At 40.4% G+C, this 12,802-nt stretch overlaps 1 protein-coding gene across 2 annotated transcripts in view; it reads left to right on the plus strand.

The window, feature by feature from the left end:
• Positions 1–12,802, plus strand: part of Baz1a (bromodomain adjacent to zinc finger domain 1A) — an 80,647-nt gene that overhangs the window by 48,419 nt on the left and 19,426 nt on the right. For both annotated transcript variants that reach the window (XM_052185855.1, XM_052185854.1), the window contains exons 12-18: positions 200–346; positions 5,006–5,101; positions 5,221–5,445; positions 5,889–6,054; positions 6,262–6,369; positions 9,259–9,383; positions 11,008–11,607. In XM_052185855.1, coding sequence (XP_052041815.1) covers positions 200–346; positions 5,006–5,101; positions 5,221–5,445; positions 5,889–6,054; positions 6,262–6,369; positions 9,259–9,383; positions 11,008–11,607 — 1,467 coding nt within the window. The remainder of the gene's footprint in view (positions 1–199; positions 347–5,005; positions 5,102–5,220; positions 5,446–5,888; positions 6,055–6,261; positions 6,370–9,258; positions 9,384–11,007; positions 11,608–12,802) is intronic.

Raw genomic sequence — 12,802 nt, forward strand, 5'->3', positions numbered from 1 at the left:
ACTGACTTTAGTGCACTAACTTTGACTTATTTTTTTTCTGTGTTGAAATCCTAATTTATTTTGGTTTACATAAGGCGTGGATCTGCTTTCATAAACAGTGGCACAGGCTCATGTTGATTGAATGTTTATTATTTTCCAATGGAGTTGTTTCTTCAGTCATGACAGAACTTTAAATTCCTTTTAAACGTTCTATTCACAGAAGTGTTAGAGGAAGCTCTTGTAGGAAATGACAGTGAAGGCCCACTGTGTGAATTGCTTTTTTTCTTCCTGACTGCAATCTTCCAGGCGATGGCTGAAGAAGAGGAGGAAGTAGCCAAAGAGCAGATAACTGATGCTGACACCAAAGGTCAGAGTTCAACACCATTGCTGACTGAGCTAGCAGCTTTGTAGTAAAACTGGATTTTGATGGATTATTCCAAAACTAACTTTTCTTTTGCAGTTAAAAAATATAGTTATTCAGTTTACCTGATGCTAAGTCATATTATGCTAACAACATATTACCAGATATCTGTAAAATCTTAATATTGGTGTGACCTGTTTCTGACAGCCTTTGAGACATTTTTCCTGAGTTGTCTTCCTTTTGCTTCTTTATATTTTCCCTTGTAATTTCCCTTGCTGATACCACTGTCTGGTATCTGCAATGCCAAGCAATTCTGCTAAATAGTCTTTTCCCTCTGCCCTTCTTTGGGAGAACTTAGATTCTTATTGCTTTCAACTGAAATACTATTGCTGATTTTACTGATCTGACACTTTTTACGCTAACATTTATGATATTTTTTCATCTGGGTAGTTTGATTTAGAAATTTTGTTCTTTAAATTAATAACCAAGGTCAGTAGTATACAATATGTTAACATAGCAAGAATTTCTTGGAGAACCCTTTAGCAAACGCCTACAGTTATGCTCACAGTCTTTCAAGCACTGGACTGGCCCAGCCATCTAACCCACTTTCTTTTCACACTTTGTTTTTTTTTTTTCACACTTTGTTAATAAACTATTTCTGTGTCTGTCATTTAAAAACTGTGTGGATATGATTGCGACTCCCAGCTCCTCATAAAACTGGACATGGGAGAACACACCAGAATACCAGCACTTAGGAGGTAGAGGCAGGAGGGCCAGAAGCTCAGGATCATCCTCAGCAATGTACTGAGTTCAAGTCCAGCCTGAGACACATGAGACTTCTCAAACAAGACAATATGCTCACTGTTTTGTTTACCCCCTGTAGTCAGAGGAAACGTTAAACATTTATATGCTATTGATGTTGTTGTGGACTAGGAGCCTGATTAATGCTTCAGTCTGTGATGTAAAAATCTTAGTAAGGAAATCGTGCTGAGAGATGTCTCAGCAGAAGCCTGTTGGAACACAAAGATGGAATTTCTCCAATCTGCTAGTTTTGTGACCCTAGGTAATTTGAGTTCTGTGCCTAGTTCCTGCATCAATGAGATTGATAAATCTGCATCTAATACTGCCTGCCTTCTGATTTCTTTTAAAGATTTATTTATTTTGTATATGAGTACAATTACAGCTGTCCTCAGACACCCCAGAAGAGGGTGTCAGATCCCATTACAGATGGTTGTGAGCCACCATGTGGTTGCTGGAAACTGAACTCAGGACCTCTGGAAGAGCAGTCAGTGCTCTTAACCACTGAGCCATCTCTCCTGCCTTCTGATTTTATGGCCTGAGTTGAAGTGAAATGTATTCTCCAGCTTAAGTGCTGATCACCATAGGTTCTATATCAAGGTTGTTTTAGCAATACGACTCATTTTCATCAATTGAAAGTATTCATATGGCCATTGTGTTATGTTAGCTAATAACATTATAGAATTATTGGTAAAGTTACAACTTCAACATAAGACATTAAACTGTGTTTAGTTCCACATTTAAAACAGATGAGGATTGCCATTTTGAAAGCTCTAGTGTGAAAAGAGAAGTGGGCCCAGCAAGATCGCTTAGCAGATGTAAATACTTGCTGTGCAGTCCTGGTGACCAGCATTGGGTCCCTAGAGCCCACAGTATAAGCAGAACCAATGTCTGAGGAGTTGTCCTCTGACCTCTACATGTGTCTGAGCACACATAGGCATGCATGTACAAGCATGTAATAATAAGTACAATGATTTTAAAAAAAAAGAATGAAAAGGAACTTCAGTGGGAAAATCAGTTAATGCAGAGGAAATATTAGAAAGCTGTTGTTGTTTGTGTTGCTAGTTTTTTTCAAGTCGAGATTTGTTTTGTATATCTCCGTATATCTCTACTTTGTATATCTCTGTTCTTATACAGAACAATCTCAAATAAAAAAAATATAGAGTCGATCTCTGCATAAATGCTTGCTACAAAATAAAAGTTATATATGGTTCAGTGGTGGCAACTACTGCAGAAATAACTTTAGAAAACTTTTCTGTTATTGAGATAGGAAGAAAAAAAGTCTTTATAAACAGTGAGATAGGACTTTTTTTTTTGTTTACTTCTGCTTTGACTAGATTTATTTTATGTGCAAAGAAACATATGTAACTAAAAGAATTGTGGCTAATAAGAAGGTGATGAACCACAAATTTAGGCAATCTGAACTATAACCCCATAATGACTCTAATTATATTATCTCAAAATAGGTAACAAAGTTAAAAAGCTAATTACTTGTGTTCTTAGCATTGTCCAAATCTAATTTCATTAGCCCTTGGGATCCCTGTTTTGTATCAAATCTTAAAAATTTTGTCAGTTTTAAGTCTTGCACAAAACATATCAGTCATTCCTGCATTTAGTTTTTTCTTGTTGGTGCTGCTGCTAGTTTGAGATAGAATCTCCTCATGTTGGCCTTGAGCTTGCAATATAGCTGAAGGTGTCCTTGAACTCCTGCCTCCTTTCTCCATGTTCTAAGTGCTGGAATCACAATCATCTTCTACCGTAACCAGTTTCCTATTTTTATGTTTATACAGTGAACCTAAAATTCTTTGAAGGACAAGAGCATCTTCTTTAAGTGGAACAGTTTTGAGCTTTTTTTTCTGGGATATTATTACTGAATGTTGTATGTACTTTATACATTAAAATGGTGTAATAAAGCCACTCTTGGTGGCACAGACCTTTAATCCCACCACTTGTAATAAGAGTACACATATGTAATAATAAGGGAGGCAGATACAGGAGGATCCATGAGTTTGAGGCTAGCCTGGTCTATATAGAGAGACCCTGTAACAAAACAAAACTTTTATAAATGTAACTGTTTCATACAGTTATATAGGATACAGTTCAGCCATGCTCTCTTGCAGGAAGTGACCCAGGGAACACTGAGGACATTCTAAAGAGGTAATTGTAATTCTCTAGAGTTAGAGTGCCATGCAGTTTAAGAATACGTATTTTGAACTAGAGAGATAAGTCAGCAGCTAAGAACACTGGCTGCTCTTGCAGAGGACTGTGGTCTGAATCGCAGCACCCACATAGAAGCTAACAACTGTCTTTAACTCCTAGTCCAGAGGATCTGTAATCCCCTTCTAGCCTTTTTCAGTGCCTGCACATACATGGTACACAGATATGCACTAAGGTGAACACACACATCTAGTTTTTTAATGTAAAAGAATAGTATTTTAACGTGTCATTTTACGTAAAACTGTAAAAACAATCATTCTGTTATTGGTTCACTTCTTAAGGCCTCTGCCGCCTTTGTTCTAAAATGCTGATTTCCTCTAGATGGTAGAGGTGGACACGATACTGTCTACTGAGGTAGAGATCTAGCACACTTGTGTGGCTGTGTCTAGGAGTGTGGGTAACCATAGTGCATGTTAATGTTAAATGTGTTGTGGCTTTAGATGTAAACTGAGAACGTGAAGTCTAGTATTTGCCTGTTACTTGAGTTAGGTCTGGTAGGTGTGACTTCAGCATTTACAGTAAATTTAATCAGGTAACTTCTATGTGGTCCTGTTTGTATCTTAGCGTCATCAGTAATTGTGATTGGACTTGACCCCGGAGGGGTCAAGAGGACTATTCCTTGGAAAAGTTCCTTTATTTTCTAAGGTTCCTCTGTCACCCTGGAAATTCTGCTAATTGTTAGAACATTAAGGAAGCACCCATCCAGAGTAGCCAGGTCCTTGCTGGCTGTGCAGGAGAGGTGACAAGACCTTCTCACCTATTTTAACACAGGCTTTTCTTATGCTGAGCGTCTAATAAATATTTGAAGAACTTACGGGTTGCTTATCTAAACTCACCCCTTTAGGAAAAATAAAGCCCAGATTAACTGGTTTGTCTAAAGATTGTATACTAATTACTGGCAGTGCTAAAACCAGAACATGACCTGTTGATTAGAATAACTTGTAAACACTGTACTGTAATACAGCCACAGCCGGTGGTGGAGAGTTGGTTTGTTTGGGTTTGTTTCTGGAAAGCATGAGAGGTACAATTGGCACTCGAGTTTTTATCTGTGTATTACAATTGGGAAGAGTTGTTTATATGTGCTTATATACCAGAGACTGGCTGTTTTGATCTACTGTAACTTTTAAACAGTTTTCAAAGCTAGAGCTATTCTCTTAGAAAATTAAGGGAAATCTTCCTCCTGCTTCTCAGACTAGAGATTTTGAAAGTGATGAACTGTTAATGAAAAGCATGAGTAACTGACAGCAGTGCAGGCTTTAAAGCTCTTCTGGTGATTTAGCGATAATTACAGCCCTGCTGTGTCATAGTTCAGTTGTAAGATGGTTAGAAGACTGGGGACCTTTACTCAATTTTCAAAGTAGACTTTTCAAGTTACATTAAAGACTGATTTGTTTTTAATTCTAAAATACATTTTGCCATTTTTGGAATGTGTAAGTGCATCTTGGAAATGTTCTTGTGTGCTCTGTAAGGAAATGTTGGTGTACAGTCTGTGTTCTAGGACCTGTTGCTTTGGTGGAGACCAAGAGAATGTGAATGTGTTGGGTGCTGGTTCTTCCGAGGTCCGAATGTTACGCTGCTTTGTTCATCGTTTTAAAGGGGCATTCTTCCCAGATATTCTTGCACTAGAATAAAGTGTTTATTTCCTTAAAGATCTAACAGAGGCTTTGGATGAGGACGCAGACCCCACAAAATCTGCACTGTCTGCAGTTGCAGCCTTGGCCGCTGCATGGCCACAGTTACACCAGGGTATGTGTGGGCTTTGTTTTCTGTTGTTGTTTGGCATTTTATTTTAATTTATAAAGGTACATTTACATTGTTGAGTATTCATTGTTTTCTAAATGGATGTTTCATTTTTAACAATATAGGCTGCAGTTTGAAAAGCTTGGATCTTGATAGCTGCACCCTTTCTGAAATCCTCAGACTGCACATCTTAGCCTCAGGTGCTGATGTGACATCAGCAAATGCAAAGTACAGGTACCAGAAGCGAGGAGGGTTTGATGCTACGGATGATGCATGCATGGAGCTTCGACTGAGCAATCCCAGGCTGGTGAAAAAACTGTCCAGCACTGCTGTGTATGATTTGACGCCAGGTAAACTACAAGTTGGAATTTTTTTTAACCTGCTTACTTCCTACCGATCTCTTTTATCCAGAAAACTAACAAGCCAAAAAGAAACTCCAGATGATAAATCTGTTATTAAACAATTTAAGAAAAAGCAGTGCATTATTGTTGTTGGAGTCATTTGGTTGGTTGGTTTGGTTTTGGTTTGTTTGTTTGTTTGTTTGTTTGTTTTGAGGCAGGGTCTGACTATGTCTCTGACTGTCCTGGAACTCACTGTGTAGACCAAGCTGGCCTTGAACTCAGAACAATCTGCTCCTGTCTCTGCCTCCCAAATACTGGAAGTAAACAAATGTACTACCATATCTATCTACTACTCCTTGTTATCTATTAGGCATTTTATCATTGAGTTACAAATTGTCAAACACTGTTCCTTTTTTTCTCATTGATAACACAGAAATTATCCATTTTGGCAGGAGAAAAAATGAAGATACTTCATGCTCTCTGTGGGAAGCTACTGACCCTAGTTTCAACTAGGGATTTCATTGAAGATTATGTGGATGTATTACGACAGGCCAAGCAGGAGTTCCGAGAGCTCAAAGCAGAACAGCACCGGAAAGAGAGAGAAGCCACAGCTGCTCGGTAAGCACTGCTCACTCTCTCACTCTGTTTAAGCTTGCGGCCACCCCAGCGTCTCGGCCACAGCACCAGCTGTGGCTCTGAAGTGTGCAGGGTGGGTTTCCCGGCGTGGCTTACAGCAGCATTCCACGCACGGCCTTCAGCTCAGTAAAGGCAAGATGCTCAGTGAGAAGTGTCTGTGTGTCAGGTGGACTTTTATTTGACTTTCAGAATACGCAGAAGGAAGGAAGAAAAACTTAAGGAACAAGAACAGAAAATGAAAGAGAAACAAGAAAAACTGAAGGAGGATGAGCAGAGAAATGCAGCTGCAGATCTAGGGTATGGTTTGCATTTCATCCCTATATGACTTTATCTATTCACCTCATATACAAAGAAATTAGTTGGGGGTTTTTTGGAGGGTTTTTTTGTTTTTTGTTTGTTTGTTTGTTTGTTTGTTTGTTTTTGGTTTTGTTTTTTTTTTGTTTTTTTTGTTTTTTTTGAGACAGGGTTTCTCTGTGTAGCCCTGGCTGTCCTGGAACTCACTCTGTAGACTAGGCTGGCCTCGAACTCAGAAATCCGCCTGCCTCTGCCTCCCAGAGTGCTGGGATTACAGGCGTGTGCCACTGCTGCCTGGTCAAAGAAATTTTAATATAGAAAAACATTACCTCATTACACTAAAGAATAAGAATAAAAGCCAGACACCTGAAACTATAAAGTGCTTTCAGAGTTTAAAAAATTAATTTTCTATGACTATATTTAAAGCTTATGAAATTTATATATAGACCCTTAATCAGTTATACATGTGTTACTTTTAGGAATACTATATGTCTCTTAAGATTCATGTTGTAAATGGTAACTTCCTACAAAGCTTTTAATGGGTTGTGTGTCCTCTCCATCCCCGAGACTAGATTTCTCTGTGTAAGCCTAGCTGTCCTGAAACTCATTTTGTAGATAATGTTGACCTCAAACTCAGAGACTCCCCCTGCCTCTGCCAGGATTAAAGATGTGCACTTCTATGCCCAGATCAATGGTTTATTTTTATTTTTTTAAAGATTTATTTATTATTATATGTAAGTACACTGTAGCTATCTTCAGACACCTCAGAAGAGGGAGTCAGATCTTGTTACAGATGGTTGTGAGACACCATATGGTTGCTCTAATTTGAACTCAGGACCTTTGGAAGAGCAGTCAGTGCTCTTAACTGCTGAGCCATCTCTCCAGCTCCCAATGGTTATTTTTAACCTAAATAGTTCATTTCCTTCTCCCCTCTACAGCTACTGCCAGCATAGGTACACTGTTTCATAGTGCTTCTGAGCCGTACAGAGGAATAGGGTTAAATTGGAGAATTGGCTTCTACCATCCTTTTCAAATACCAAGATAGCCTAGAATATAAATCTTCCTGCCTCTGCTTCCCGAGTATTAAGATTATAGGTACATACAACCACACTGGCTTAGTATTATTCCTAACAGTAAATGGTAAATTGTAAAAAGTAACAAGCTAAATGTTCTTAAATTAATGAAAAGCATAAACAGATAAATGTCTGCATCCCTATAGAGAAAAAGACTGTCTGATCTTTTGAAACCTCGAAGCCCACCACCCCCGATGACACACCTCCTCTTACAAGGGCACACCTAATTTTTTCCTGAATAGTCTTCAGGCTAGGGACTAGACACCTCAAACCACCACAGGCAACCTTGTGACTATGCTGGAAACAGCACTAAATTGTATGTTTTGAAATAGTGTTTTTCTTTTTTATAAAATGAGATTTGTTTATCTACTTATTTATTTATTTAGGTTTTTTTTGTTTTTTGTTTTGTTTTGTTTTGTTTTTGAAACTGGATCTTTCTACATAGCCCTTGCTGTCCTGGAACTTGCTATATAGACCAGGCTACCCTTGAACTCCGAGAGATCTGCCTCTCTCTGCCTCAGAGAGTGCTCAGATTAAAGACATGATGTTCATAGTATACAGATTGTTATTTTTTAATTTTTGTTCTAGGGACTAAACCCAGGCTCTAGCAGGTTTTAGGCCCTTACTGTCTGAACAAACAAACAAGTTATAAAAATAAACGTGGAATAAATATCCACTTTTCCCTATCTTACATGTAGCCATCGCCACCTGGAATGCCTGCTTCAACTTTGCCAAGTGCTAGAATTACAGGCGTATATCAACACAACTGACTTTCCCATATTTTAAATGTTGTGTGACTGGAGGAAGGGGAGCAGAGTCTGTCTTCTCCTTCCACCTTTACATGGCTCCTGGGGCTCGGGGCTCAAACTCTGCTCATTGTGCTCACATAGCAAGCACATCTCCCCTGAGCCGTCTTGCCATCTCCTTTTTTGTGTTCACTCATCTCACCTCCCTCATATGCCTTTTCCCTGTTTCCTTAATGAATAAAAACGTGAGCTTGCAAAACTTCACTTTGGATGTAGAAACAAAAGTGAAAGCATATGTATTGCTTGGCTTGCAGTTTACCCTGACTGGCCTGAGACCTCCTGTGAGGCCCAGGCTGACCTCAGACTCAAGGCCTCAGCCTCTGCTGTACTGGAATTACAGGCATGCACCACCACTACACGAAGTATAACTGATAGAATTCCTTCTGAAGTTCATATCATTTTAGTTTAAATTTGAATAACATAATGGAATAACAGATTGTGTTCATTCCACCCCTACTGTATCTGAAGTGCCACTGCTTCTTCCCCTTAGTGTTGTCTTCCTCTCTCTCCCTACTCTGAGCTGTTTCCAGCAGGTAGCCAGCCCCTGACCACAGAGAGCGGCCTCTCTGCACCATTCTCACCTTCACTGTAGCAATCCAGCTTTCCAACCATCTTCCCTTCTCTAGACTCCCCTTCACAGAGCTGCCTCAGCAGTTAAGAGCACTGGTTGCTCTTGCAGAGAGGACTCAGGTTTGGTTCCCAGCAGCAACTTGGTGACTTACTCTAGTTCCAAGGGGAACCCACTTTTCTGGTCTCCACAGACACCAGAAGCATATATTGTTCACCCATATACATGCAGGCAACACACACACACACACACACACATACACACATACACACATATAGACACGCGCGCGCGCGCGCAAAATAAATATATGTAAGCCCCTCATTTTCCTTCATTGCTCCTAGGGCCAAGCATGGTTTAACTCTGCCTTTTTTTCTCAGCCATATCTTGGATCACTCTTCTTACTTGCACTTTCTCGAGATTTTTAGCTCATTCCTTTTCCTTTCAGGGAAGAAGGAAGGGAAGATTTTGATACTAGTACTGAAAGCAAAGAAATAGAGCGGAAAGATCTGGATCCTGATGTGGTTACTGAAGATGAAGATGACCCGGGATCGCATAAAAGGAGCAGAAGAGGTATCTGTCGGCAGCTCACCTACAGCAGAATGGCTTCTGTTTCATGGCTAGGTCTTGATTCAGCTCCATTCAAGTCAGTCTTGAACTCACTGTGTAGCTAGGAGTGGTTGGCCTTGACTGCCTGAGTCTCCTGGCTTTACCTCCGAGTGATGGGATTATAGGTATATGCCACCATGTTTATCTGTGTGGTATCTTAAACATATGCCTTGACAAGTTGTGAAGACAGTGACCAGTGTGTTATGAAATGATGTTGTAAAAAACATTACTATACTTATGGAATTGTTTTGTTTTGTATTGCATGAAGACAGGCCCTAACTACTTAGTCCAGACTTGCCTGGAACTTTCTCTGTAGCTGAGGCTTGAAGTCCTCCTAAGTAAAGGGATTATAGACAAGTGATCCCACAGCAGACATAGTATATGTGCTAAAGTTCTTTATTCACAAGTCATTGAAGAGACAATAGTCTTTTTCATGAGTCATTTTCAGGTTCTCCTCCTCCTTTCTTTCCTTGTTCTAGTTTATTTGAAACAAGATTTCATATAGCATAGCCTGTCCTTGAACATTAAACTTACTAATAGCCAAGAATGGCCGTGAAGTCCTAATCCTCCTACCTCTACCTCCCAAGTGCTACTTGGGAGATAGAGATCCCTACTATGCCCAGCATAGATCAGTGTCTCCTAACTTCAATACAGTGTGGGGGAGGGGGACAGTTTAAGACAAGGTCTCAATTCGTAGCCTGACTGGCTTGGAACTCACTGTGTACACTAGGTTATACTTGCCTCTGCCTTTTAAGTAACTTCAAATTTTATTTAGCAGGTCTTTTGTTTTCTAAAATTTATTTTTTATTTTATGTGCATTGGTGTCTTGCTTGTGTGCATGAATAGATGAGGGTGCCAGGTCCCCTGAAACAGAAGTTGCTGTGAGCTCCATGTGGGTGCTGGGAACTGAAGCCAGGTCTTCTGGAAGAGCAGTCAGTGCTCTTAACTGCCGAGCCATCTCTCCAGCCCCTAGCAAGTTTTATTGAGTCTGTTTTTTACTATTTATTGTATTAAAGCAATGTGCAGGCCTACACAAAATGATCTCATTGTATCTTTACACAAATTGTTCTCTGCATGCCAGAGAGGAGGAGATCTAGTTGTCCTGTTCTTAGGATACCAACCCTGCTCAGTTAAGGCCCAAGCTTCAATACAGTCATTTAATACAGTAAAACACAGTTGAATTTGTAGCACAGTAAATCGGGGTTAACTTTGGGTCTCATATTTCTTTATTTTTGTTTTGTTTTGTTTTTATTTTTTGAGACAGGGTTTCTCTGTGTAGCCCTCCCTGACCTGGAACTCATTTGGTAGAATAGAGATACAGAGATTCGCCTGCCTCTGCCTCCCAAGTGCTGGAATTAAAGGTGTGCACCATCACCACTTATATTTCTTTAGTGAAAATTGAAAATGTAATAAGGCTGGATAGATGGCAGAAGCCTTTAAAAGCTAAAAGCAGGTGAATCTCTGTGGGCTCCAGGGCATCCAAGTTTACTATGTAATGGGATCCTGTCTCAAACAATAGCAACAAAAAAACAAAGAAATAAAATAAATAAATAAAATAGCAATAATGATACATTTTATTTCAATGCAGGGAAAGTGGGACAAACTGCGGTTAAACAATGTATAAAGCAAGAAGAGATGAGCTACTGTATAAAGCAGGAGCCTCTGACTGTGGATGCAGAGGAGGCTTTGAGACAGGAGCACCAACGGAAAGAGCAAGAACTCCTAGACAAGATCCAGAGTGCCATCGCCTGTACCAACATCTTCCCTCTGGGGCGCGACCGCTTGTACAGGCGGTACTGGATCTTCCCTTCTATTCCTGGTCTCTTTATAGAAGAGGATTATTCAGGTCTCACTGAAGACATGTTGTTGCCAAGGCCTTCATCATTTCACAATAATGCAGAGCCTCATGATCCTCAGGTATCTATTAAAACTGAAGAGTCCTTCATGTCTGAATCTACCTCCAGCCTCGACCAAGGTCCATTCGATGATTCTGTGCTGCTGCCAAAACCAGTGCATAAGCCAAATCGGTGGTGCTTTTACAGTTCTTGTGAACAGCTAGACCAGCTCATTGAAGCTCTCAACTCCAGGGGACACAGAGAAAGTGCCTTAAAAGAGACCTTGCTGCAGGAGAAGAGCAGAATATGTGCACAGCTTGCCCACTTTTCTGAAGAGAAATTCCATTTTTCAGGTAAATGTTTGTTCTGTTTTTTGAGGCACTGTCTCTACATATCCCTGGATGTCCTGGAATTCACTGAAGAACAGGCTGATCTTTAACTCACCCGAGTATGCCTCTGCCTTCTAAGTGCTGGGATTAAAGGGATGTGCTACCATTCCTGAATTAACCCTATTTCAAGCTGTTACACATATGTTAAAATATGTTAGCTTTCATTCTGACCTATTCTTAGTTTGCAAATTAGACAGTCATCATATACTTCTTCATACAGACAAGGGTCTCAACATGCCTCTGCATTGTTTGTGTGAGAAGTCTTCTCATTCTTTGACAGTGGACTGACTACTTGTGTTACTTAGCTTTGCATTATTGTGACAAAGTATCTGCACAGAACAACTTGAGGGTAAACAACATGAGGCTGGGGGTTGGTAGGAATGAGAGCAAGCACCACAGTGGTCGCTTAGAAACAGAAGACCTGCCTCAGCTGGCTTCACCCCTTCCCCCTTTTATTCCACATGAACTCCAACCTGCTTAGATGATGCCACCATTTTGAGGTGGTTCTTACACCCTCTGCTACGGACAGATACCCTCCCTCACAGACACTCCCAGGGTATCCTTTAATATGCCTCAGTGCCCAGGACCCAGCAGTTTTGAAGATACTATGGTGGGTGGGATTAATGTTTTGCCAGAATCCCAGCCAGATCCTGAATGGTCTCTGGAGGCTGAGTGGCTGCCAGGGCAGATGAGGTCATAGCTCTTCCTCTGAGAGGCTGACTCACTGATGGTAGGTAGAAGAAAGAAAAGCATCTCATGGTGTGAGTTTCAGCAATGAGAGTCATGGAGAACTTTTGGGGCATGTTACTGTATCGCACTTTATATATTTTCCTTTGTGTTTGTTTCTTTTTACTTATTCTCTCTTACAATACATCCTGACCAGTTTCCCCTCTCTCTGCTCTTCTCTCTTTCTCTCCTGTCTCTCCTTTCCCCCAGATCCTCCTCAGTTTCCCTTCATAAAAGAGCAGGCTTCCAGGGATATCAACCAACACAGCATAAGAAGTTGCAATATAAGACTAGGCACAAACCTTCGTATCGCGACTAGATGAGGCAATCCAGTAGGAAGAACAGGGTCCCAAGAGCAGGCAAACGAGTCAGAGACACCCCTGTTCCCTCTGGTTTCCCAGACTCTACCTAATGTTTGGCTGTGGGTCTCTGC

This window comes from Apodemus sylvaticus, chromosome 6, assembly GCF_947179515.1.
Source record: "Apodemus sylvaticus chromosome 6, mApoSyl1.1, whole genome shotgun sequence".
NCBI classification, from domain to species: Eukaryota; Metazoa; Chordata; class Mammalia; order Rodentia; family Muridae; genus Apodemus; species Apodemus sylvaticus.